Below are 26642 nucleotides of genomic sequence, written 5' to 3'. Positions count from 1 at the left end.
TTATTGCCTCCGTAAATAAAACTTCGGCATTTATCACATCCAAAGAATCTGTTTGGGCGACGAAAAACGTTGAAAGTTTTCCACTTGTATCGCTAGCAACGGCATTAGACTTGTGTTTTTTTGTCCCAACGTGGTCTTTTACATCGCTAATTCCTCCGTGTCCGATCGAAAAATCTTGTCTGCACAAGGTGCAATTCGCGTAGTTTTCACCCTTTTTGGAACGGATAATTATTCCCGGATAGGCTTTTGAATATTCTTCACGGAATGACTGCAGTTTTCTTTTCGGTTTAAGACTCGTATGCGATTTTTCTCCGGCTGATTCCATGATCGTTCGCTCGTTTGGAAACAATGGCAACTGGTGCCTCGTGCTTGGCAGCGGTGCTATAAATAGCCTCGCGCATGGCATTCGGAATGGCTCGATAGGAAGTTACGGGAAGCAGTGTCGATTGTCATTGTTGTTACGCGATTTCGTGAATAAAACTTTAAAAAAATTTTTTTTTTTTTTTTTTAAATTAATGAAAAAACATATTTTTTATCACTGCAACCGTAACCCGGAATAGGTTGATGAAAACCGTACTAATTACGGGAAAACCGGAGTAGTTGGCAGGTGTGTTAATGTAATGGCAGTCCACCATTGCATTATCTCCGTAAAAGCTTTACTTTTTGATGTTACATTAAACGTGTACTTTAAGGGTTAAGGTTGGATATAAAACATGTATAGGAAGAAGAAGACAAAGAAAATGATATCTCATCTTTTTTAATTGACATTTCCAACAAACAACAGCTCTGCCATTCCCTCAATCAAAGCTGCTTTTCCAACATGACTTCAGACTCGACGGGGGGCGGCTTGGAGGTTATTGGTCAAAAGTTCAGTCTCCCTTGTTCCGCCCCCGGCGACGGGTGTGGAAAGACCGCCTTGATTTAGTCTTCCTTGTCACGTAAAATACAAAAAAATTGGAGCAGGTGCGTGACTAACGTGAGGGCATCTACTCCAAGACCACAGTGCCACCTGCTGCCTGCAACGCTGCCTTCAGCTTCTCTGCCTCGTCTTTAGGAACATTGGCACGGATCTCCTGGGGAAGAGACTCCACTAGTTTCTTGGCCTGGTGTAGCACACACAACAAAAGGTGCGGTTAGTGTGCAATACAGTAATGATTATAATAACAATAATAGATTTTATTTGTAAAAAGCATTTTACATTGAGCAAACAACCTCAAAGTGCTACAGTGTATTAAAAAAATACAAAATTAAAGCTGCAAGCAGCATTGGTCGGGCCCGCGTATTTGGCAGGTGCTAGTCCTAAGTGTCCCAATACTTTTGTCTACTTTTAGTCTGAAGTGTCCCAAGACTTTTGTCTAGTGTACCTACCTTGTCTGCATTGTGTGGGCACGTTGTTGCTTCCTGCTTTTAAGCAGCCATCTTAAAAAAACAGCAGCGCAGCAGCATCAGCGCAGCGGGTCTTTGAAGGGTCATAAAATCAAAACCGGAGCAGGTATTAAAACGCTGTTCTGTTATTTTATACACAAGGGTTCAATCTCTCTCCTGTGTTAGTTTGAAGCCGAAACGACAAACGCGCTCAGAGGAGATAGTTTTTGAAGGAAGGTGACCGGTTTTTACAAAAAAATTGTTTTGAAGGGGGAATAGCAAACTTCCTGTTGATTTTTGCTGGGGGTTGTCAATTTATGAAATGTAGGTCTAAGTGAGCCCTACATAGAGGTTTTTGTTTCATGTCTCTCCGACCTTCCCAGGGAGAGTTACAGGCAGTTTTGTCAGTTTTTTCATCCGAGGAGCAGTTTTTTGTGCGTTTCATTAAAAAATTGCGCTAGAGCACAATTTTGAGATTTGGGGTTAGGTTTTTTTTTATTAGATCACAATTTTTGCCAGTCCTGATGTGTGTGTTCAGTTCGGTGAGTTTTGAAGCATGTCAAGGGGGTCAAATTACAGCTCAAAGAGGCAAAAGTGACTGTTTTTAGTACTTTTTTGTCTTGAAGGGGAAATTGCCAACTTCCTGTTGATTTTTGCCCGAGAATATACTATTATGAAATCTAGGTCTAAGTCACACCTACATGAAGGTTTTTGTTTCATGTCTCTCCGACCTTCCTAGTGGGCGTTACAGGCAGTCTAGTTTTTTTTTTTCGTAGGGGGCGCTAGAGCGCGATTTTGAGATTTGTGGTTCGTTTTTTTTTTAAAAAGGCAATTTTCGCAGGTCCTGATGTGTGGGTCAAATATGGTGAGTTTTGAAGCATGTTAAGTGGGTCAAATTACAGTTTAAAGTTGCGGCGGAAGAATAAAGAATAAAGAATAATAAAACCTTACAAATTCAATAGGTCCTTATGTCCCATTGCATAAGGACTCCCTTTGGGAGTCCTTATACAATGGGCCATGCGGGCCCTAATAAAAACTAGAACAGCTTAATAGCTAGAACTAGTATGCATATCTAAAAAAAAAAAAAAGGCTTTTTTAAAAGCATCCACAGTCTGTGGTACCCTCAGGTGGTCAGGGAGAGCGTTCCACAGACTGGGAGCGGCGGAGCAGAAAGCCCGGTTTCCCATAGTTCGGAGCTTTGTCCTCGAAGGTTGGAGGAGGTTAGCCTGTGTGGTGTGGAGGATTTGGGGGTGAGCAGCTCTTTGAGGTAGAGGGGGGCATTTCCATGGAGGCACTGGTGGGTTAGCAGGGAGACTTTGAATTCAACCCTGAGTGGAACAGGAAGCCAGTGAAGGGGTTTGAGAGTTGGTGTGGTGTGGTGGTATTTCTGCACTCTCATCAGGATTCTAGCAGCACTATTCTGTAAGTACTGCAGTACAGTTTCTTACCAGAAGAAATAATCAGTGGCCAAAAATGGATTTTACTGAGGGCTCACTAAATGGCACATTCACAACTTCACGAGGAGAAAGTGCCCGATGCTTGTGTTGTTTTCGGCTGTATGAATCCTTCAAATCTTGCAGAGGATAAAAGTTCAAATAAAAGTTTCTTCAGAGTTCCTAGAAAGGTCATCAAAAAGGGCGGAAGAGTGCAGGATTTTACAAAACAAGAAGAGCAGCAAGCAGCTCACACTCCTGTCAAAGAATGCACTGATCACTTCATTAAATGTTTGTTTGATCTTCATTCATTCCCATTTAAGTATTATCTTAATAGTAGAGATGTCCGATAATGGCTTTTTTGCTGATAGCCGATATTGTCCAACTCTTAATGACCAATTCCGATATCAAGCGATACCACAGTGGTGGAATGAACACATTATTATGCCTAATGTTGTGATGCCCCGCTGGATGCATTAAAGCAGGGGTGCTCACACTTTTTCTGCAGGCGAGCTACTTTTCAATTGATCAAGTCGTGGGGATCTACCTCATTCATATATATCATTTATATTTACTTATTTATGAAATATATGTTTTTGTTAACAAGTTAAAGGTGTTTAATGATAATACAAGCATGTTTAACACATATAGTTAATATTGTTAACAAGTTAAAGGTGATTAATGATAATACAAGCATGTTTAACACATATAGTTAATATTGTTAATAAATTAAAGGTGTTTAATGATAATACAAGCATGTTTAACACATATAGTTAATATTGTTAACAAGTTAAAGGTGATTAATGATAATACAAGCATGTTTAACACATATAGTTAATATAGTTATTAATAAGTTAAAGGTGTTTAAAGATAATACAAGCATGTTTAACACAGTTAATATTGTTAATAAGTTAAAGGTGCTTAAAGATAATGCAAGCATGTTTAACACATATAGTTAATATAGTTAATAAGTTAAAGGTGTTTAAAGATAATACAAGCATGTTTAACACATATAGTTAATATAGTTAATAAGTTAAAGGTGTTTAAAGATAATACAAGCATGTTTAACACATATAGTTAATATTGTTAATAAGTTAAAGGTGTTTAAAGATAATACAAGCATATTTAACATATATAGATTCCTTTCTTTCATGAAGACAAGAATATAAGTTGGTGTATTACCTGATTCTGATGACTTGCATTGATAGGAATCAGACAGTGGTGCTGATAACGTCCGCATTTTCGAATGGAGGAGAAAAAAAGTCCTCCTTTCTGTCCAATACCACATGAAAGTGGTTGGTTTTTGGCATCTTATTTGTCCAGCTTCCGTACTCCTTTGTATACACTTTACAAGAAATACATTGTCGGCAAACTCCGTAGCTTGCTAGCTTGTGCACGCCAGCTTTCTGAGACTCTTGTTTTGTTAGCGCAACTGTGCAACTGTGCAGTCGGTCTTTGGAGTTTTGACGACAGGTACGGCGCCAGAGTCTGTTGAAATAAAGTGTTTCTCGCCTTCCAGTCGGTAATTTTAATGAGCTGGCAGCAGCCAGCGTCATCTCAGAAAACCCTCGGGTGCCGTGAATGTCAATCAAGTGACGAAAGTGACGTCATAGTGAAGATTTATGATCGCTCATTTTTAGGACTATTTTTTTAATGGCTGGCTGGTGATCGACTGACACACCCTCCGAGATCGACCGGTAGATCGCGATCGACGTAATGAGCACCCCTGCATTAAACAATGTAACAATGTTTTCCAAAATAAATCAACTCAAGTTATGGAACAAAATGCCAACATGGCACTGCCATATTTATTATTGAAGTCACTAAGTGCATTATTTTTTTTAACATGCCTCAAAACAGCAGCTTGGAATTTGGGACATGCTCTCCCTGAGAGCGCATGAGGAGGCTGGCTGAGGTGGGCGGAGTTGAGGTGGGGAAGAGAGGGTAAGGGGTAGCGAGGGGTGTATATTGTAGCGTCCCGGAAGAGTTAGTGCTGCAAGGGGTTCTGGGTATTTGTTCTGTTGTGTTACGGTGTGGTTGTTCTCCCGAAATGTGTTTGTCATTCTTGTTTGGTGTGGGTTCACATATTTGTAACAGTGTTTAAAGTTGTTTATACGGCCACCCACAGTGTGACCTGTATGGGTATTGACCAAGTATGCATTACATTCACTTATGTGTGTGAAAAGCCGTAGATATTATGTGATTGGGCTGGCACGTAAAGGCAGTGCCTTTTAAGGTTTATTGGCGCTCTGTACTTCTCCCTATGTTCGTGTACATAGCGGCCTTTTAAAAAGTCATACATTTTACTTTTTGAAACCGATACTGATCATTTCCGATATCACATTTTTAAGCATTTATCGGCCGATAATATCGGCAGACATCTCTACTAATAGTATTTGTATTTCTTAAACACACGTTTGCTACGAGTGTTTGGAAAAGCACCAACTCAGCGAGTCTGAATAAAAGAAAGCAAATGTGAGCAAAACCTAAAAGCTTTCACTGCAAAAACTGAAATGTAAGTAAGATGAAATATGTCAAATAAGGGTGATATTTGCTTATTTTCTGTCTGATAAGATCATTCTTCTCACTAAGCAGATTTTATGTTAGAGTGTTTTACTTGTTTTAAGGGTTTTGGTCCTAAATGATGTCAGAAAGATATTACAGCTTGTTGCTGAGATGTGATGACCTATATTGAGTAAAACATGCTTGAAACTAGAATATCAAGTGTTGCAAAGCTGTGTCATCAACACTCACAAGTATTAAACTACTTTTTTAAAGTCATCATTTCTTATTTCAAGCATTAAAAAAAAAAAATGATTTTTTTGACACAATTGTGTCTCATAATTAAAACAGATGACAGCCAAATGGACTTTGCTGTTTTATTTTCAATGAAACAATAGAAAATAGGTACTCATATAGTAGTACAGTTGACACAGTACAGTAAACTGACAGTTAATATTTAAACATTTAACATTTCAAACAATTTTGAACAGAAATAGTTCATGCACATTCAGATAAATTCTTCAAAATTACAATTAAAAACATTTTGGCCGGAGGCCGGGCTGTATATATGCGCACTAATTGACTGAAAGAGCACACACTTGGCGCGATGATGTCATGTTATCCATGGAAAAATGCATTTTTAGACAATATGATTTGCCTGAGCGGCTAGGTGACCCCGAGAGTAACAAGCGCTTGCCTTGTTGCCTTTCCATCCATCCATCTTCTTCCGCTTATCCGAGGTCGGGTCGCGGGGGCAGGAGCCTAAGCAGGGAAGCCCAGACTTCCCTCTCCCCAGCCACTTCGTCCAGCTCCTCCCGGGGGATCCCGAGGCGTTCCCAGGCCAGCCGGGAGACATAGTCTTCCCAACGTGTCCTGGGTCTTCCCCGTGGCCTCCTACCGGTCGGACATGCCCTAAACACCTCCTTAGGGAGGCGCTCAGGTGGCATCCTGACCAGATGACCGAACCACCTCATCTGGCTCCTCTCGATGCGGAGGAGCAGCGGCTTTACTTTGAGCTCCCCCCGGATGACAGAGCTTCTCACCCTATCTCTAAGGGAGAGCCCCGCCACCCGGCGGAGGAAACTCATTTGGGCCGCTTGTACCCGTGATCTTGTCCTTTCGGTCATAACCCAAAGCTCATGACCATAGGTGAGGATGGGAACGTAGATCGACCGGTAAATTGAGAGCTTTGCCTTCCGGCTCAGCTCCTTCTTCACCACAACGGATCGATACAGCGTCCGCATTACTGAAGACGCCGCACCGATCCGCCTGTCGATCTCACCATCCACTCTTCCCTCACTCGTGAACAAGACTCCGAGGCACTTGAACTCCTCCACTTGGGGCAAGATCTCCTCCCCAACCCGGAGATGGCACTCCACCCTTTTCCGGGCGAGAACCATGGACTCGGACTTGGAGGTGCTGATTCTCATCCCAGTCGCTTCACACTCAGCTGCGAACCGATCCAGTGAGAGCTGAAGATCCTGGCCAGATGAAGCCATCAGGACCACATCATCTGCAAAAAGCAGAGACCTAATCCTGCAGCCACCAAACCAGATCCCCTCAACGCCTTGACTGCGCCTAGAAATTCTGTCCATAAAAGTTATGAACAGAATCGGTGACAAAGGGCAGCCTTGGCAGAGTCCAACCCTCACCGGAAACGTGTCCGACTTACTGCCGGCAATGCGAACCAAGCTCTGACACTGATCATACAGGGAGCGGACCGCCACAATCAGACAGTCCGAAACCCCATACTCTCTGAGCACTCCCCACAGGACTTCCCGAGGGACACGGTCGAATGCCTTCTCCAAGTCCACAAAGCACATGTAGACTGGTTGGGCAAACTCCCATGCACCCTCAAGGACCCTGCCGAGAGTATAGAGCTGGTCCACAGTTCCACAACCAGGACGAAAACCACACTGTTCCTCCTGAATCCGAGGTTCGACTATCCGGCGTAGCCTCCTCTCCAGTACACCTGAATAGACCTTACCGGGAAGGCTGAGGAGTGTGATCCCACGATAGTTAGAACACACCCTCCGGTTCCCCTTTTTAAAGAGAGGAACCACCACCCCGGTCTGCCAATCCCGAGGTACTGCCCCCGATGTCCACGCGATGCTGCAGAGTCTTGTCAACCAAGACAGCCCTACAGCATCCAGAGCCTTAAGGAACTCCGGGCGGATCTCATCCACCCCCGGGGCCTTGCCACCGAGGAGCTTTTTAACTACCTCAGCAACCTCAGCCCCAGAAATAGGAGAGCCCACCACAGATTCCTCAGGCACTGCTTCCTCATAGGAAGACGTGTTGGTGGGATTGAGGAGGTCTTCGAAGTATTCCCTCCACCGATCCACAACTTCCGCAGTCGAGGTCAGCAGAACACCATCCGCACCATACACGGTGTTGGTAGTGCACTGCTTCCCCTTCCTGAGGCGGTGGATGGTGGTCCAGAATCGCTTCGAAGCCGTCCGGAAGTCGTTTTCCATGGCTTCCCCGAACTCCTCCCATGTCCGAGTTTTTGCCTCCGCGACCGCTGAAGCCGCACACCGCTTGGCCTGTCGGTACCTGTCCGCTGCCTCAGGAGTCCCATGAGCCAAAAGAACCCGATAGGACTCCTTCTTCAGCTTGACGGCATCCCTCACCGCCGGTGTCCACCAACGGGTTCTAGGATTACCGCCACGACAGGCACCAACTACCTTGCGGCCACAGCTCCAATCAGCCGCCTCGACAATAGAGGTGCGGAACATGGTCCACTCGGACTCAGTGTCCAGCACCTCCCGCGTGACATGTTCAAAGTTCTTCCGGAGGTGGGAATTGAAACTCTCTCTGACAGGAGACTCTGCCAGACGTTCCCAGCAAACCCTCACAATGCGTTTGGGCCTGCCAGGTCTGTCCGGCATCCTCCCCCACCATCGCAGCCAACTCACCACCAGGTGGTGATCGGTAGAAAGCTCCGCCCCTCTCTTCACCCGAGTGTCCAAAACATGAGGCCGCAAATCCGATGACACAACTACAAAGTCGATCATAGAACTGCGGCCTAGGGTGTCCTGGTGCCAAGTGCACATATGGACACCCTTATGCTTGAACATGGTGTTCGTTATGGACAATCCGTGACGGGCACAAAAGTCCAATAACAAAACACCACTTGGGTTCAGATCAGGGCGGCCATTCTTCCCAATCACGCCTCTCCAGGTTTCACTGTCGTTGCCAATATGAGCGTTGAAGTCCCCCAGTAGAACGAGGGAATCACCCGGGGGAGCACTCTCAAGTACTCCCTCAAGTGAATCCAAAAAGGGTGGGTACTCTGAGCTGCTGTTTGGCGCGTAAGCGCAAACAACAGTCAGGACCCGTCCCCCCACCCGAAGGCGGAGGGAAGCTACCCTCTCGTCCACCGGGTTGAACTCCAACATGCAGGCTCTGAGCCGGGGGGCAACAAGAATTGCCACCCCAGCCCGTCGCCTCTCACTGCTGGCAACGCCAGAGTGGAAGAGAGTCCAGCCCCTCTCGAGAAAACTGGTTCCAGAGCCCTTGCTGTGCGTCGAGGTGAGTCCGACTATATCCAACCGGAACTTCTCTACCTCGCGCACTAGCTCAGGCTCCTTCCCCCCCAACGAGGTGACGTTCCACGTCCCAAGAGCTAGCTTCTGTAGCCGAGGATCGGACCGCCAAGTGCCCTGCCTTCGGCTACCGCCCAGCTCACTTTGTTGCCTTTCCATTAAGAACAATAAATTAGTTTTTAGTTTACTGGTTTCAAGCATGATGCCGAGTGCATATCATTATGTCAAGATAATGACACTAGCATTTACTTCATTTAAGAATATGTTTCAACATATTGAGCAAAAAGGTCTCTTTTTTTAATTTTTCTACCAAGAAAAGTGCACTTATTAGTGAGAATATACTTATTTTAAAGGGGGACATTATCACCAGACCTATGTAAGCGTCAATATATACCTTGATGTTGCAGAAAAAAGACCATATATTTTTTTAACCGATTTCCGAACTCTAAATGGGTGAATTTTGGCGAATTAAACGCCTTTCTAATATTTGCTCTCGGAGCGATCGGGAAGCAATCCGCCATTTTCTCAAACACCGAGTCAAATCAACTCTGTTATTTTCCGTTTTTTCGACTGTTTTCCGTACCTTGGAGACATCATGCCTCGTCGGTGTGTTGTCGGAGGGTGTAACAACACCAACAGGGACGGATTCAAGTTGCACCAGTGGCCCAAAGATGCCAAAGTGGCAAGAAATTGGACGTTTATTCCGCACACTTTACCCACGAAAGCTATGCTACGACAGAGATGGCAAGAATGTGTGGATATCCTGCGACACTCAAAGCAGATGCATTTCCAACCATAAAGTCAAAGAAATCTGCCGCCAGACCCCCATTGAATCTGCCGGAGTGTGTGAGCAATTCAGGGACAAAGGACCTCGCTAGCACGGCAAGCAATGGCGGCAGTTTGTTCCCGCAGACGAGCGAGCTAAACCCCCTGGATGTCTTGGCTCACACCGTCCCTTATGCCACCGAAGATGATCAAGAGAAGAATATCGACCCTAGCCTCCCTGGCCTGCTGACATGAGGGTATGTCTACAGAATATATTAATTGATGAAAATTGGGCTGTCTGCACTCTCAAAGTGCATGTTGTTGCCAAATGTATTTCATATGCTGTAAACCTAGTTCATAGTTGTTAGTTTCCTTTAATGCCAAACAAACACATACCAATCGTTGGTTAGAAGGCGATCGCCGAATTCGTGATCGCTTTCTCCCGTGTCGCTGGCTGTCGTGTCGTTTTCGTGGGTTTCGCTTGCATACGGTTCAAACCGATATGGCTCAATAGCTTCAGTTTCTTCTTCAATTTGGTTTTCGCTACCTGCCTCCACACTACAACCATCCGTTTCAATACATGCGTAATCTGTTGAATCGCTTAAGCCGCTGAAATCCGAGTCTGAATCCGAGCTAATGTCACTATAGCTTGCTGTTCTTTCCGCCATGTTTGTTTGTGTTGGCTTCACTATGTGACGTCACAGGAAAATGGACGGGTGTATATAACGATGGTTACAATCAGGCACTTTGAAGCTTTTTTTAGGGATATTGCATGATGGGTAACATTTTGAAAAAAACTTCGAAAAATAAAATAAGCCACTGGGAACTGATTTGTAATGGTTTTAACCCTTCTGAAATTGTGATAATGTTCCCCTTTAAGCTATTTTGGGTTCATTGAGGTTAGCTAATTTGACTTGTTTTGGAATGTCTTGACAAGCCAAATTTTCTTGTTCTATTGGCAGATAATTTTGCTTAGTTCAAATAAAATACCCCTCATTTTTGTATTTTTAGGGCCCGCATGGCCCATTGCATAAGGACTCCCTGTGGGAGTCCTTATGCAATGGGACATAAGGACCTATTGAATTTGTAAGGTTTTATTCTTTATTATTATTATTATTCTTCCGCAACTTTGCGCTGTAATTTGACCCCCTTAACATACTTTAAAACTCACCAAATTTTACACACACATCAGTAATATACGGCAAAACTTTTTATCAAAAAACCAAACCTCAAAACTCAAAATTGCGCTCTAGCGCCCCCTACGAAAAAAAAAAAAACTAGACTGCCTGTAACTCCCACTAGGAAGGTCGGAGAGACATGAAACAAAAACCTTTATGTAGGTGTGACTTAGACCTAGATTTCATAATAGTATATTCTCGGGCAAAAATCAACAGGAAGTTGGCAATTCCCCCTTCAAGACAAAAAAGTACTGAAAACAGTAACTTTTGCCTCTTTGAGCTGTATTTTCACCCTCTTAACATGCTTCAAAACTCACCAAACTGAACACACACATCAGGACTGGCAAAAATTGCGATCTAATAAAAAAACCTAACCCCAAATCTCAAAATTGCGCTTAGCGCAATTTTTGAATAAAACGCAGAAAAAACTGCTCATCGGAAGAAAAAAATGACAAAACTGCCTGTAACTCCCACTGGGAAGGTCGGAGAGACATGAAACAAAAACCTCTATGTAGGTCTCACTTACACCTACATTTCATATCTTGACAACCTCCAGCAAAAATCAACAGGAAGTTTGCAATTTCCCCTTCAAAACAAATTTTTTTTTATAAACCGGTCACTTCTCTTCAAACATTATCTCCTCTGAGCGCGTTTGTCAAAATAACACAGGAGAGAGATTGAACCCTTCCAAATAAAAGTTATCGAAATAATTTTTCTAACTGCTCCGGTTTTGATTTTATGAGCCTTCAAAGAACCGCTGCGCTGATGCTGCTGCGCTGCTGTTTTTTTTAAAATGGCTGCTTAAAAGCAGGAAGCACCAACGTGCAAACACAATGCAGACAAGGTAGGTACACTAGACAAAAGTCTTGGGACACTTCAGACTAAAAGTAGACAAAAGTATTGGGACACTTGGGACTAAAACTTGACAAAAGTATTGGGACACTTAGGACTAGCACCTGCCAAATACGCGGGCCCAACCAATGCTGCTTGCAGCTTTAATTTTTTCTTGTTTTTGAACACTGACTTTTTGCAGTGTTCAGCATGTACACATGGAGACATAATGAAAGTATAAGCACAATAACGTATTATGTCCATTAAAAAAAAAAAGACTTACCTGCACCAGATTCAAGCCTTGGATGCAGTTCTTCACCTCCTTTATGAGCTTGACTTTTTCAGCGGTGTTGAGTTCAGTGAGCTTGACAGTGAAGTGAGTCTGCTCCTTCTTGACGGGTGCTTCTTCCTCTTCTACGGCCTGAGCGGGACACATTCACAATGAATGGAAGGGAGACCTCCACCAAGGCTGAGCAGCCATGTCAGATGCTTGCCTCAAGCTTTATGACTAATGTGTCGACATTTAAAATTGCCACCTAATTAAAATGATCGTTTAAAGACAAGTCAGTGTTAGAATAATTGTTTCTAAGTTATCACAAAAACTTAGTGTTACATTGAGGGCCCGGTGAGAAGCAAAAGCTGTCTTTGAACCTACCAAGAAGAAGGCTTGTAAAACTCCACTGTAGGGGGAATCAACATGAAGGTGTTTGTTTCTTTCAATCAACAGAAATACATTGTCTGACCCAAGAACTACAACAGCGAAGAGGAAGCAGGACCAGACTCCCCTCCAGGAACCTCTTTTTTGAACCGACCTTTTCTGTGAACTGTTTACGACCCTCGTCCCTTAGAAACAGCTGTGGCCATGCGGTCAGGGAAGGTCCAAATAAAAGAAGGAGGCGTGCAATCTTTTGGCAGAGCGTGCTGGAGACTGTACAAGAGTACAGACCAGACGTTTCGCCTCAAATTGAGCCAAATTTAATTCTGTCTCTGTTTGATTCTTTGCTTCTTGTCCTGTTTAATAGATGTCATCAGTGTTTGAACCTGACAATCAGGAAATATGCAAACTATGTACGACCTCCTAACTTTGTCCAATGCTCGCAACTTCCCCGCACATTTTGGTCGATCGCTGTCATTTTCACCAATCGAATAAATATTTGAGTGGTGCTAAAACTGTCGAATCCAGTTCTTCTCAAGTAATTGGTAGGGCCCGCTGGTGTGATGCCATGTAACTGAGGAACATACTTTCAGCACAATGCTTCAAAACACACTTCCAAAAGTTGTCCACTACAAAACGTGCTCATTAATACGGACTTCCTCATTTTGATTTTAAAAAACATGTTTTGTAGTTTGAAGTGGTTTTTTTTAATGTTGCTGATCAATTTGAATGTATTATTAGGCTTGCAAAATTCCAGGAATATTTAAAGTTGGAAACTTTCCATGGGAATTAACAGGAATAAACATTGAATGCAACATGCTAGATCTTGCAGCATGATTATTAGCTAAAACAACCTGATATTAATAAACCTCTTAAGGCCCAAGCTGTTTGTTTACCGTATTTTCCGCACCATAAGCCGCCCTGGGTTATAAGCCGCGCCTTCAATGAACGGCATATTTCAAAACTTTGTCCACCTATAAGCCGCCCCGTGTTATAAGCCGCATCTAACTGCGCTAAAGGAATGTCAAAAAAACAGTCAGATAGGTCAGTCAAACTTTAATAATATATTAAAAACCAGCGTGATGTGGGCGCGCATGGAGTCGTATATCAACATGGACGGAGCTGCGTGAAAAAAGCCACCCGGCCTCTTCGCGTAAACTTCCCTTAACCACTCGCTCATCTTTTCTTCATCCATCCATCCCTTCGAGTTAGCTTTTATGATGACGCCGGCTGGAAAGGTCTCTTTTGGCAAGGTCTTCCTTTTGAATATCACCATGGGTGGAAGTTTCTGGCCATTAGCATGGCAAGCTAGAACCACAGTGAAGGATGACTTCTCATTCCCTGTGGTGCGAATATTCACCGTACGTGCTCCCGTTGTATCCACAGTGCGGTTCACAGGAATATCAAAAGTCAGTGGAACCTCGTCCATGTTGATAATGTTCTCTGGCCGGATCTTTTTTTCAGCTATCTTGTTTTTACAATATGCACGGAAAGTAGCCAGCTTTTCTTGAAAGTCTTTAGGCAGTTGCTGTGAAATAGTAGTCCGTGTGCAGATGGAGAGATTGCGTCTTTTCATGAACCGGAAACCTGTCGCTTAGTAGGAGCCATTTTGTGGTCTTTACAGATGTAAACACACAAAGGAAATGAAACGTAATATCCGCGCGCTTCTTCTTCTTCTTCTACGCGGGCGGGTGGTTGCTTACAGTAGAAGAAGAAGCGCTTCCTGTTCTATGGGGGCGGGTGCTTACCTTGGCGGTTGCTTGCGTAGAAGAAGAAGCACTTCCTCTTCTACGGGGAAAAAAGATGGCGGCTGTTTACCGTAGTTGCGAGACCGAAACTTTATGAAAATGAATCTTAATATTAATCCATATATAAAGCGCACCGGGTTATAAGCCGCACTGTCAGCTTTTGAGTAAATTTGTGGTTTTTACGTGCGGCTAATAGTGCGGAAAATACGGTACATGCTTTTTTTATTTCTCTTTGCTATTTGGACTTATTGGACCCTAATTAGAATAAAAACTAAGAATCATCTTTTGATATGATGTACTTAGTCCATAAGTACACAAACGTGTACTTCATGTTTAGTGACATGCTAATTCTTATTTTTGCACTTTTTTCCCCAAATTGCATTGTATGTTATACTCTTCTGACACCACCAGATGGCAGTATAAGTGTCCACATAAGTGGCCATAAGACCCCAATTCAGTAGTGTATACAATTTTGGAAATAAGAGCTAAAAGCTGCTGTCCACGCATGTGGCCACTAAGCCTTTAGAGGTTTTAATGCAAATTCAGTAGAATTTCAACCCTTCACTGTGCATTCCTCCATCACATGCACAGATAATTCCCAGCATGCTACACACTACAGCAGGGCTATTGAGGCCACACTAGTATTTGAGCCCAAGGACTTCATCCAGTCAGGTAAGTGTTGATGAGGTAAATATATTTGATCTGTGGTATTTAAGTGTACCTAATTGCTTATTTCTGTATGACTGTAGACTACTCCAGCAGACTTACACTCAAGCTAGCTAGCTGTTCCTGCACTTGTTAAATGATTTTGGGGCCAATATCTCTAGCTAGATAGGTTTATGTACCACCACAGTCTCGTAATGAACCGAAAATATTTCTCTGTTAGCCGTGATGCTAATTTTCTCTATGTTAAATCCCATTCCTTTATGCTAACAACGTTAGCAATCCGAATTGACCTTTTTTGTGATGTGTAAAGTTCAACTGGCAAATACTAAATGAAAAGGTGTAGTTTCCTCTGCCATTCTGTTGTCATGCAAGAATGTAGCTTATAGTTTGATTTAGCATGTTGATTGACTGCTGCGATGAGGTGGCGACTTGTCCAGGGTGTACCCCGCCTTCCGCCCGATTGTAGCTGAGATAGGCTCCAGCGCCCCCCGCGACCCCAAAGGGAATAAGCGGTAGAAAATGGATGGATGGATGTTGATTGACTGTTCATTTATTCATCTGGCCTATTTCTATTCATTTGTCCATCAGTAAAATATTTTTAAAGACTACTCCAATTGTTTAGCTGACTATTTATATCTGTGTGTGGCATTGCATTAGTGTTTTACAAGAATAAATAAATACAAATAGAATAATGCCACATACACCATCTGATGTGTGGAGACATTTCACCCCCACCAATGTAGGCAGAAAGGCGGTGTACATTTGCAAATACTGTGCAAAGAGCTACGTCAAAAATGCCACAAAGATGCAGCAGCATATAGACAAGTGCCCTCGCAAAAAGCCGCTGCCTGACCAGGGCTCAGACAATCTGCAGAGACTCCTCCCACCCCCACCAAGGACTGTTTTCACTGCTGGACTTTTGAAAGAGGTTCCGCAGCCTCTGTAGCAGAACCTCCAGGTTCTGTAACAGCTTCTTCCCTCAGGCCGTAAGACTCTTGAACGCATCATAATAATCCCCTCAATTCCCCCCAAAAATAGATTAAGTGGCTGGAATATAAAGACAATATAACATACATCCATAAACGTGGATGCATATGCAAAAGTGCAATATATTTATCTGTAAAGTAATCTATTTATTTATATATGCACCTTATTGCTCTTTTATCCTGCACTACCATGCGTTCTTATCTGTACTGTAAAGTTCACATTTGAATGACAATAATAAGGAAGTCTAAGTCTCTAAGTCTATGTCCCTAATATATAATTATTGTAATTCCCCATTAATTTCCATATATTCCCATTAATTCCCATGGACAATGTCCAACTTTGAATAATCAAAAAATGGTCAAAATTTCCAAACTTCCCGAGCTTTACTTCCCGTGGTAAATTTACCGGAAACTTTCCACCCCTTTGCAACCCTATGTATTATATCATATGGTTTATTTGACTTTTCAGTATAAAATGGCTGAAGTTGGTCAAAAAAATGTTGTAGTTTAAATAAGGATTTATTTGGTTTAGATTTTCAATTTGCCTGAAATTGAAACTATATTAACACATTGCTGTCTGAGCGACTAAGCTATCTAACCCTAACTAACCTAACCTCCCCTCCCTGAAGGATTTACACAACTCCCGCTGCCTCAACAGAGCAAAAAGCATCAGCAAGGACAGCACACACCCTGGCTTCCACCTCTTCCACCTGCTACCATCGGGCAGGCGCTACAGGTGCATCAGAGCCAGAACAAACAGGCTCTGAGACAGCTTCTTTCCCAGAGCTGTCACCATCTTGAACTCTAACTTATAATAATAATAATTCACCCCTATACAATATCCTACCCTAATACCCCACTGTGCAATATTACCCTTCGAGTGCAATACGTCCGACACTGATTGTTATTTATTACTCCGGTACTCTTGTCTTGTTCTGTATAGTGTACAGTATTTTGTATTTCTATAGTGTTTTGTATATTGTACAGGATTGCTTATTATTCTTATTGGATAGTAGTCTGTGTATTTCAATTGTTAGTTTTTTTCTTTATTGCCTGTTGTGTAATTTATTTTATTTTATTATTTATTTATTTTTACCCCATATTTGTTCCCACTACCGCACCTTAAGTTGGAGTCCTTAATCTTGTTATATGCAAATATAATGACAATAAAGTCCATTCTATTCTATGCATTTGAGTACATTGAGCCTACAAGCTCTTAGCTTGTCGGGGAGGTGTTGTGTTTAAGGACCGCTGAACAGACTAGGACGCCACAACACCCAGCAGAAATAATGAATGTATTTGTAAAGCACCTTTTATTCAAATAAACCATAAAGTACTACAGCCCAAAGCAACATATAAAACAATAACAGATCAAATATTAAGACTAAAACACTATTAGTGAAGCATAGAAACACAAAACATGCAGAAAATGGGTTTCTAACAGTGTGTATTCATTCTACTTACTGAAAAAAAATGACTTATTAATAAATTGTGTGTGGATAAGTACTTATTGAGCATATTGATTAAAGAATGTGAATAATTTGTTTAGATCTTGCTTACCTGAGCTCCAGGAGCAGCCATTGCTCCCATTGGCATCATCCCCACATCCTTAATATTCAATGTTTTCTGTCAACAAAATAAACATAAAGCATCAATAAGTGAACTGCAGTACAACAAATAGGTCCTCAACTAAAATTCAATCTGGTCGATGTCCTCTCTCAGCGAGGATGTGTCACTCTTCTTCTTTCCCCTCCAACCCCGGATTTTCACTGAATCCCAAACAGCGGCGGACTCTTTCCGTTTTTATTCAAACCAAGTAGGGCTGGGCGATATATGGAGTTTGTAAGATTGGAGTATACGTTCTCACACAGTTGTTTTTAGCTGCGGGCATTACACTACAGGCTTTGATCACTCTTTCTTGTCTCCTCTTCTCACAGAGACGTAAAACAAGCGCACCTTCTTACATACGTCACATACTGTCACGTGTGCAACGTCATACACCCTCGCCGAGCAGAGAGGTAGCGGCATGGGTAAAGTTAGCTGTGATGCTAGCGGTGCGGTGCGAGTGGTAATACGAGAGAGAGAGACGGTGCCAATCTGGTAACAAATGAAGGAAGAAGAATTAATTCCCAAGAAAAACAGCAGGGTGTCCATCGTCTGGCGGTGGTTTGGCTTCAAGTGGGAAGATGTTGAACAGACAACCGTAATATGTCAAGTGTGGGGCAAAAGCATTGCTACAAAAAGTAGCATTACTGCTAATATGTAGCATCATTTGAAAAGTCACCCGCTAGAGAAAGAAGAGTGCTTGAAACTCCGCATGTCAACATCTCCGTTCTATGCCACACCCACAAAATGCCCCAGCCACCATTTCCACATAAACACCGTATGAAACAAATAGTCAACAACAGAAGGAGATAACGTCCGCAGGAACCTACCACATAGTGAAGGACATACACTATTTGATTTCCTATTATTCAGCTCAATTTTATTTGACACTTATTGAAATATCTTGTGTGACATCATGCACAAAAGTGCACTTTATTTGTTTTAAACTATTGTTGTGGCGTTCTGTACAAAAAGTGCACTTTAATTTAGTATTGTTTTGATATGTCATCTTAGTGACATCATGCACAAAAGTGCACTAATAGCTTGTCTTAAAATGTCTCTGACAATCTTGCACTTTCTGTTTGGAAATGACATGAATGTTTGTGCCACTGCTTAATAACTGTTTAATAAATACACTTTTACTTGTGATTTCCCTCTCTGCATGAAAGTTTAAAAGTAGCATATATTAATGAAGAAGGTTTTAATGTAGACACATAGAATCATCATACTGCTGTCATTATATGCATCAAGTGTTCATTCAAGGCTAAGGCAAAATATCCACATACCGTATTTTCCGCACTATAAGGCGCACCTAAAAACCACAAATTTTCTCAAAAGCTGACAGTGCGCCTTATAACCCGGTGCGCTTTATATATGGATAAATATTAAGATTCATTTTCATAAAGTTTCGGTCTCGCAACTACGGTAAACAGCCGCCATCTTTTTTCCCCGTAGAAGAGGAAGTGCTTCTTCTTCTACGCAAGCAACCGCCAAGGTAAGCACCCGCCCCCATAGAACAGGAAGCGCTTCTTCTTCTACTGTAAGCAACCACCCGCCCGCGTAGAAGAAGAAAAAGCGCGCGGATATTACCGTACGTTTCATTTCCTTTGTGTGTTTACATCTGTAAAGACCACAAAATGGCTCCTACTAAGCGACAGGGATCCGGTTCATGAAAAGACGCAATCTCTCCATCCGCACACGGATTACTATTTCACAGCAACTGCCTAAAGACTTTCAAGAAAAGCTGGCTACTTTCCGTGCATATTGTAAAAACAAGATAGCTGAAAAAAAGATCCGGCCAGAGAACATTATCAACATGGACGAGGTTCCACTGACTTTTGATATTCCTGTGAACCGCACTGTGGATACAACGGGAGCACGTACGGTGAATATTCGCACCACAGGGAAAGAGAAGTCATCCTTCACTGTGGTTCTAGCTTGCCATGCTAATGGCCAGAAACTTCCACCCATGGTGATATTCAAAAGGAAGACCTTGCCAAAAGAGACCTTTCCAGCCGGCGTCATCATAAAAGCTAACTCGAAGGGATGGATGAAGAAAAGATGAGCGAGTGGTTAAGGTAAGTTTACGCGAAGAGGCCGGGTGGCTTTTTTCACGCAGCTCCGTCCATGTTGATATACGACTCCATGCGCGCCCACATCACGCTGGTTTTTAATATATTATTAAAGTTTGACTGACCTATCTGACTGTTTTTTTGACATTCCTTTAGCGCAGTTAGATGCGGCTTATAACATGGGGCGTCTTATAGGTGGACAAAGTTTTGAAATATGCCGTTCATTGAAGGCGCGGCTTATAACCCAGGGCGCCTTATGGTGCGGAAAATACGGTATATATGCATACCTGCCAACTTTTGAAATCAGAAAAACCTAGTAGCCAGGGTCCAGGGGCCGCAGGCCCCGGTAGGTCCAGGACAAAGTCCTGGTGGGGAGTTCCTTCGCCCCCCGACGCAAAATGATTATTAGCATTCAGACAGGTTAAAATGTTGCTAAAACCATCACTTTTCTATCAGTCACAGTGACTTTTCAAAACAAAAATATTACAGCAAAAATCATATGGGTTGATTGACATGTTTATTCTGTAAGCTAACTTCAATAGTTTGAAATTATTTTGACAGTTAATGCCAGTTATCCTGTCAACCTTTCACAAGACTTCAATTTGTTCATTGAAAGTATAAACACTTTTTACAGTAAACAAATGGTAAAACAGTACTAAACAATTCCATTAAAAAACAAATTGGTGTCATTATTAACTTTCTGTCCAAGCTTGTATAATCTACTGCCTTGTTCAATTGTAAAAAATATTCTGTGCCTAAAATTCACATTTCTATCACAATTATCATACTGTAAACATGGTAAGCTAACTTCATTAAAAATTAATAGTCCTGTCAATAGCATGGAATTACAATTCAAATGTAGCTTTTTGTAAGCCTTTCAAAAGAATTCAAAATATGAAAAATTAATGAAAATTAATTGAAGCCATCAGACACTTGAAAAGTGGCACATCACATCTCTAATGTAATCATTTGAACTTTTCAACAGAAATAGCACTGCAAAAATATTAAGGACATACTTCTGTATTTTGGTAGTTATGCTGTCAACATTTAACAAGATTTCTTCAACTTGGACTTGAAAGCATAAATAGTATAAACACTTTTAACAGTATAACAGTACTAAACAATTCCAATAGATAACATTGGTGTCATTACCTTTTTGTGGCTAAAATCCAAATTTATTCTATCAGATTGATCATGCCAGTGCGATTGGAAGTCCATGCTCAATTATTGCCTCCGTAAATAAAACTTCGGCATTTATCACATCCAAAGAAACTGTTTGGGCAACAAAAAACGTTGAAAGCTTTCCACTTGTATCGCTAGCAACGGCATTAGACTTGTGTTTTTTTGTCCCAACGTGGTCTTTTACATCGCTAATTCCTCCGTGTCCGATCGAAAAATCTTGTCTGCACAAGGTGCAATTCGCGTAGTTTTCACCCTTTTTGGAACGGATAATTATTCCCGGATAGGCTTTTGAATATTCTTCACGGAATGACTGCAGTTTTCTTTTCGGTGTAAGACTCGTTTGCGATGTTTCTCCGGCTGATTCCATGATCGTTCGCTCGTTTGGAAACAATGGCAACTGGTGCCTCGTGCTTGGCAGCGGTGCTATAAATAGCCTCGCGCATGGCATTCGGAATGGCTCGATAGGAAGTTACGGGAAGCAGTGTCGATTGTCATTGTTGTTACGCGATTTCGTGAATAAAACTTTAAAAAAAAAAAGTTTTTTTAATTAATGAAAAACCGTATTTTTTATCACTGCAACCGTAACCCGGAATAGGTTGATGAAAACCGTACTAATTACGGGAAAACCGGAGTAGTTGGCAGGTATGCTTTAGTATAGCCCAGACTTTCCAGCAAACAATCATCTACCAAACGGGCAAATATTCAGAGGACATGGCTGCTTTTAAGAAGAGAAGGCTCGCAGCAGAGCGTAGTAAGTGTGACCACAGTGAATGTTTTGGGACAACAAAGGCTTGCTGCAGCTCACTGTTCGTTGAGGACATGGAGCTACAGAAGTAAACACGAGTATAGTCTTCAATAACTACAGAAAAATATGCTAAATTTGTGGCTAGACGCTTTTTATAAAAGGAAAAAGTAATTCAAAGTCTCTAGAAACTTGAAAAATTCCCAACAAAGTACATTGTACATTAACCAGCAACAATTGTAAAAATAGAGCTAAACGATATTGTGGAAGGGGGGGCGTGGTCTGTGGACCTGCCGCGGAGCGGAGTGTGTAAGGACCGGCCTCGAAGCCAGCGGCAGGTGAGTAGATTGCCCAGCTGGGGTTTGTTATCTAATCATCTGTCGCCCTTATTAGCAGCAGCCGGAACGAGACATGTGGCTGGAGTTGGAGTTAGAAAGAGAGAAAGACACACGCTGGAGAGCACAACGGAGAGCAAGAGAGACTAAGACTGAAAAGTCGAGTGCGGTGGACTCAATAAAAACATTATTGTAACCAGAATACCAGGGCTCTTGTGCCAGCGTGTGGTGGTCAGGGGAACCCACTGCAAGGCAGTGCCACAGATATAATATAAAAAACATATACCTTAATATTAATAAATAACAGATTTGTTTTTAAATGCATGTATACTTTTTTTTAAACATTTTTAAAGAAAACATATGCATAATAGCAGATTATGCAAGTTATAAAATGATGTCATCTAGCCACGCCCCCACAACCACGGGTACCTTGGCAGTCTGTGATACATACCTTGAGAAGCTCATTCAGGTCCGAAACTTCTAACAAGGTGAGGTTGGCAATGTCGTTTACCAGCTGCTGGATTTTGGGGGAGTAGTCTTTGGGAGAGCCGTCGAAGGAAGGCGCGGCGAGGGTGCTGTTGGTTTTGAGGAGTGGAAGCGCACACGTGTGTTGGTGAAGAAGTGTCCTGGGAAGGAAATAAAGATGGTATGAGGCCACAATCACCATCATTTCAAGCAAAGCTGGCATTGAGCGTGGGAATGGACAAGCATTATGGAGCCCTGCTGAATGAGCATCAGACACGTCGGTCTCCCTGGACCACAGGTGTCAAACTCAAGGCCCGGGGGCCAGATCTGGCCCGCCACATCATTTTGAAAGCCTGGAAATAATATGCATCAATAAAGTACTTCATCTTTTTTTTTTTATGTAGACAGGAACAAATAAATGTACTGCATGCAATTACCGTATTTTCCGCACTATAAGGCGCACCTAAAAACCTCCAATTTTCTCAAAAGCTGACAGTGCGCCTTATAATCTGGTGCGCCTTATATATGGACCAATATTGAGCCACACCAGGTCTCGCAACTACGGTAAGCAGCTGCCGACTTCATTTCCCCCCGTAGTAGAAGAAGCGCGCGGTGCATGCTGGGATATATGACTGCGCGAGGCGTGCCGTTTCATTTCCATTTGTGTGTTTATGTAAAGACCCAAAATGGCTCCTATTAAGAGACACGCTTACGACGCAGAGTTTAAACTGAAGGCGATCAGTCACGCAGTAGAACACAGGAATAGAGCAGCAGCGGGCATGTTGGATGCCGTATTCGCCCAACTGTTCAATTCGGACACTGAAGAAGAATTCGAAGGATTCGTGGATGAGGAATAACTTCATAAAGTGAGCTTTACATGTTTATTTTGTGTGTGTGTTGGGTGACATTAACGTTTGAGCAACATTGAGTTATTGATATATTGTTATTGCTTTGCACTAGGGCTGGGCGATATATCGATATATGCAATATATCGTGGGTTTGTTTCTGTGCGATATAGAAAATGACTATATGGTGATATTGGAGTATACGTTCTCTAAGGCTGAAACGACGCGTCGACGTCATCGGTTACGTAAATACGTCGGCGTCATTTTTGTGCGTCGACGCGTCGCATATTTACGTCACACTACCGTCATGGCGGAGCGTAAAGCAGACGATGCGAGGGGTGCGAGCGAGGGGAAAAAAGCACGCCAAAAGTCGTCAAAAGTGTGGGAGTATTTCAATAAACGGCCTAATAATGTTGTATGCACACTGTGTCGAGCGGAAATGGCCTATCATAGCAGCACAACGGCTATGAACGAAATTTTGAAAAGAAAACACCCGACCGCGTTCTTGACATCACCATCAACTAGTCAATCGTCCGCGTGAGTATACGTTGTCATCATTACACAAAAACATGAATGTGTCATTTGTATCTGCGTTGTAAATTCATAAACTAAAACACCGTTTCGCTCTGAGAGGCGCGTTTGGCGTGCCTGTTCAGTGTTTACAAAGACGCGCTCTTTAACGCTGTGGAGAGGCGGGGCCGGCGAGCGAGCGGCGAGGCGGGGCGCGCCGGGAGCGACGCCGCAATCGTGCCCAGGTGCGCGATCCGCGCAGTTGGAAGAGAAAAGACTTTGTGTAAAATTAAAAGATTGTAAACCTGGCAAAGCCGTCTGGCGTTCAGTCTGTCGGTCCTGAAAGAACCCCACGGCACAAGACGTGTCACAAACGCTAACGTTAATTAGTTGTGCAAATACCTTTTACAACATTAACAGTTACATATACTATGTACAAACCAACAATTAACTTTCACTTTAATCATACTATCATTGTTGTGTTATTAAGCAAAATAAGCAATACTTTTACTTTTGTTGAAATGTTTACACTGTACACTCTTTTGTATTGGATGTTTAGCTTTATTTTTGCACATTTTAGCAAATAAGCAATACTTTTACTTTTGTTGAAATGTTTACACTTGTTACAGAATATTTCCGTTTTGCACTTTTTTGTATTGGATGTTTATCTTTATTTTTGCACATTTTAAAGCAAAATAAGCAATACTTTTACTTTTGAAATGCTAATACTATTCCAGAATATTAAGATTTGCACTGGATGTTTACTTTTATATTTGCACATTAAAAAGCAAATAAGCTACTTTTAATTTTGTTAAATGTTAAAAGTTTTAAATGTTTACATTGTTACAGAATATTTTGTCATGTTGTTGTCAATGTTGACTGACTAGTGGCCATACTTTTTTTTTTGTAAATAAAAGCCATGCCTTTTGAAAAACCTGGCCTACATTTATTTTTTCCTCTTCGTTTTAAATTAAAAAAAAAAAATCGGTAAAAGGAAAAATAATCTATAGATTAATCGAAAAAATAATCTATAGATTAACCGATTAATCGAAAAAATAATCTATAGATTAATCGATAGAAAAATAATCGTTAGCTGCAGCCCTACTCCTCTCCAGTACACCTGAATAGACCTTACCGGGAAGGCTGAGGAGTGTGATCCCACGATAGTTGGAACACACCCTCCGGTTCCCCTTCTTTAAGAGAGGAACCACCACCCCGGTCTGCCAATCCAGAGGTACCGCCCCCGATGTCCACGCGATGTTGCAGAGTCTTGTCAACCAAGACAGCCCCCACAGCATCCAGAGCCTTAAGGAACTCCGGGCGGATCTCATCCACCCCCTTATATACGAACGTTTTAAAATAGGCCATTCATTGAAGGTGCGCCTTATAGTGCGGAAAATACTGTATTGATTTGCAAGAAAATATTCTCTAGACCAATTAGGTGAAGTTGCATAATGGAACACTAGTGTGCCGCGGCACAGTGGTTGAAAAACACGGCCTTACCGTGTCGCAGGGGGGTGCTGGAGCCTACTTTTAAACTCAACATTTCAAATTAGATCATTCCTAAACATGAGTGACCTTGATTGTCAAGGGTCTGACTGTCAGAAGTAGTTTGAATGACAGCAAACATTAAAAGACAAGGCAGCGTGCAGGAGATGTCACGTGACCTACACCCAGCTAGCATACTACTGAACACAGTCACGGTGTTCTACATAGTGTGCTAGCTATCCAACTCTAGAGTTAGTATGTGCTCTACAATGTGAGGCAAGTTGATGAATTAGTACAATGTTACTCTATAAAGCCCAAACACAAACGTCAGACGCCGGCTCGCTGCCCTTGACTGGGTCAGACTGATGCTGAGTCCTACATGAACGGAACGTACCGGTGGATGTGAGCCGCGGCCCGCAGCGCTCTTCGGATGCAGAACATGCTGGCTTGAGTCCTAAAGTGTGAGACGAGAAGCCAAAGTCAGCGACAAGAAGCAGAGTTCTGAGTTGTGTTCTGTCAAGAGACTCCGCTTCAGAGAAGACACATGGCGTCCTTAGTGAAGCTGACCTACCCGGCATGCATTGCGCCAGCTACGGTGGCCGCCGAGGCAGAACATATTTACGTTGAGCTTTTATCACATCGTCTGGATAGTATTTATAGTTGCAAAATGAGCAGTGAATAATTAGTTTAAATTCACACATTAAGGTGCGCTTATATGGCACCTGGCACTTCCGCCATGTCCTTGGCCATTTGGGCAATATACTTCACACATGTTCCCAGTGCCGCTTTTTTTGGTTTATTTAAAAAAAAAAATGTAAATGTAACCGAGGGTTTATAAATGTCGCCTAAACTGTATAAAACTACAAAATAACAAACACGGAGGCTCCAGTTTTACACGAGGACCACTTTGTTTTCTTTCTTTCAAAAAACCTCCGCTCCACTACAACGTGTCATCACTTCCGCTCTTAGCGCCTTCAAAATAAGAGCTCAAGGCATATACTGTATAACAGCCTATAACAGGTTAACATCACAAAGAGGAAAGCCCATAAAAATAAGTTACATAAGTTTTTATTTAATTTATTTCTGCTTGTATTTCTTTTGTGTTTTATCGTTAAAAAAATGATAAATGGGTTGTACTTGTATAGTGCTTTTCTACCTTCAAGGTACTCAAAGCGCTTTGACACTACTTCCACATTTACCCATTCACACACACATTCACACACTGATGGAGGGAGCTGCCATGCAAGGCGCTAACCAGCACCCATCAGGAGCAAGGGTGAAGTGTCTTGCTCAGGACACAACGGACATGACGAGGTTGGCACTAGGTGGGGATTGAACCAGGGACCCTTGGGTTGCGCACGGCCACTCTACCACTGCGCCACGCCGTCCCATTGTGTTTTTTCTTCTGTGATATGGATTCCCCTGGGTCTTGAAATAAAATAACTATTATTATTATTATAACCCCAGGGCACTATCACTGTGGGGATGTGGAGTGAGTGAATTTGTTCCCAGTTCTTGCTATAAAGCTCTACAGCACTGGTTCTCAAACTTTATTTTTCAGCAAGTAACATCCCAGAAAACACTCAGCTCTCCAAGCACCATAATGACCAACGTTAAAATACTTCAGTCTAGTAGGCTTAAGCATTCCTTAAGACATAGCAGAGATGTTTAGCCAGTGTAACATTACACACCGTTTGAACAGTCACACTGTGATTGAATGT

General features: G+C 42.4%; 1 protein-coding gene across 1 annotated transcript; it reads right to left on the bottom strand.

Annotated features, from left to right (window-relative positions):
• Positions 1-798: 798 nt before the first annotated feature.
• On the bottom strand, positions 799-25494 carry LOC133615119 (large ribosomal subunit protein bL12m-like). Its single transcript, XM_061973477.2, has 5 exons — positions 25316-25494; positions 22065-22239; positions 17238-17303; positions 11906-12043; positions 799-1103 (listed from the first exon to the last, which is right to left on the bottom strand). The coding sequence occupies exons 1-5, from the start codon at positions 25360-25362 to the stop codon at positions 987-989; spliced, it is 543 nt and encodes a 180-aa protein (XP_061829461.1). The 5' UTR covers positions 25363-25494; the 3' UTR covers positions 799-986.
• Positions 25495-26642: the final 1148 nt, after the last annotated feature.

The sequence above is a fragment of the Nerophis lumbriciformis genome, linkage group LG22 (genome assembly GCF_033978685.3).
Source record: "Nerophis lumbriciformis linkage group LG22, RoL_Nlum_v2.1, whole genome shotgun sequence".
Lineage (NCBI taxonomy): Eukaryota > Metazoa > Chordata > Actinopteri > Syngnathiformes > Syngnathidae > Nerophis > Nerophis lumbriciformis.
This window is presented reverse-complemented; position numbering and strand designations above follow the sequence as displayed.

Bases quoted from the DNA above. Each gene is read 5' to 3' on its own strand.
- LOC133615119 (XM_061973477.2), bottom strand. From the start codon at position 25,362: ATGTTCTGCATCCGAAGAGCGCTGCGGGCCGCGGCTCACATCCACCG. The intron at 22,240-25,315 runs GTACGTTCCGTT...TTTCCTTCCCAG, and splicing joins GCCGCGGCTCACATCCACCG to GACACTTCTTCACCAACACA. The intron at 17,304-22,064 runs GTATGTATCACA...TTTTGTTGACAG, and splicing joins ACCTGAATGAGCTTCTCAAG to AAAACATTGAATATTAAGGA.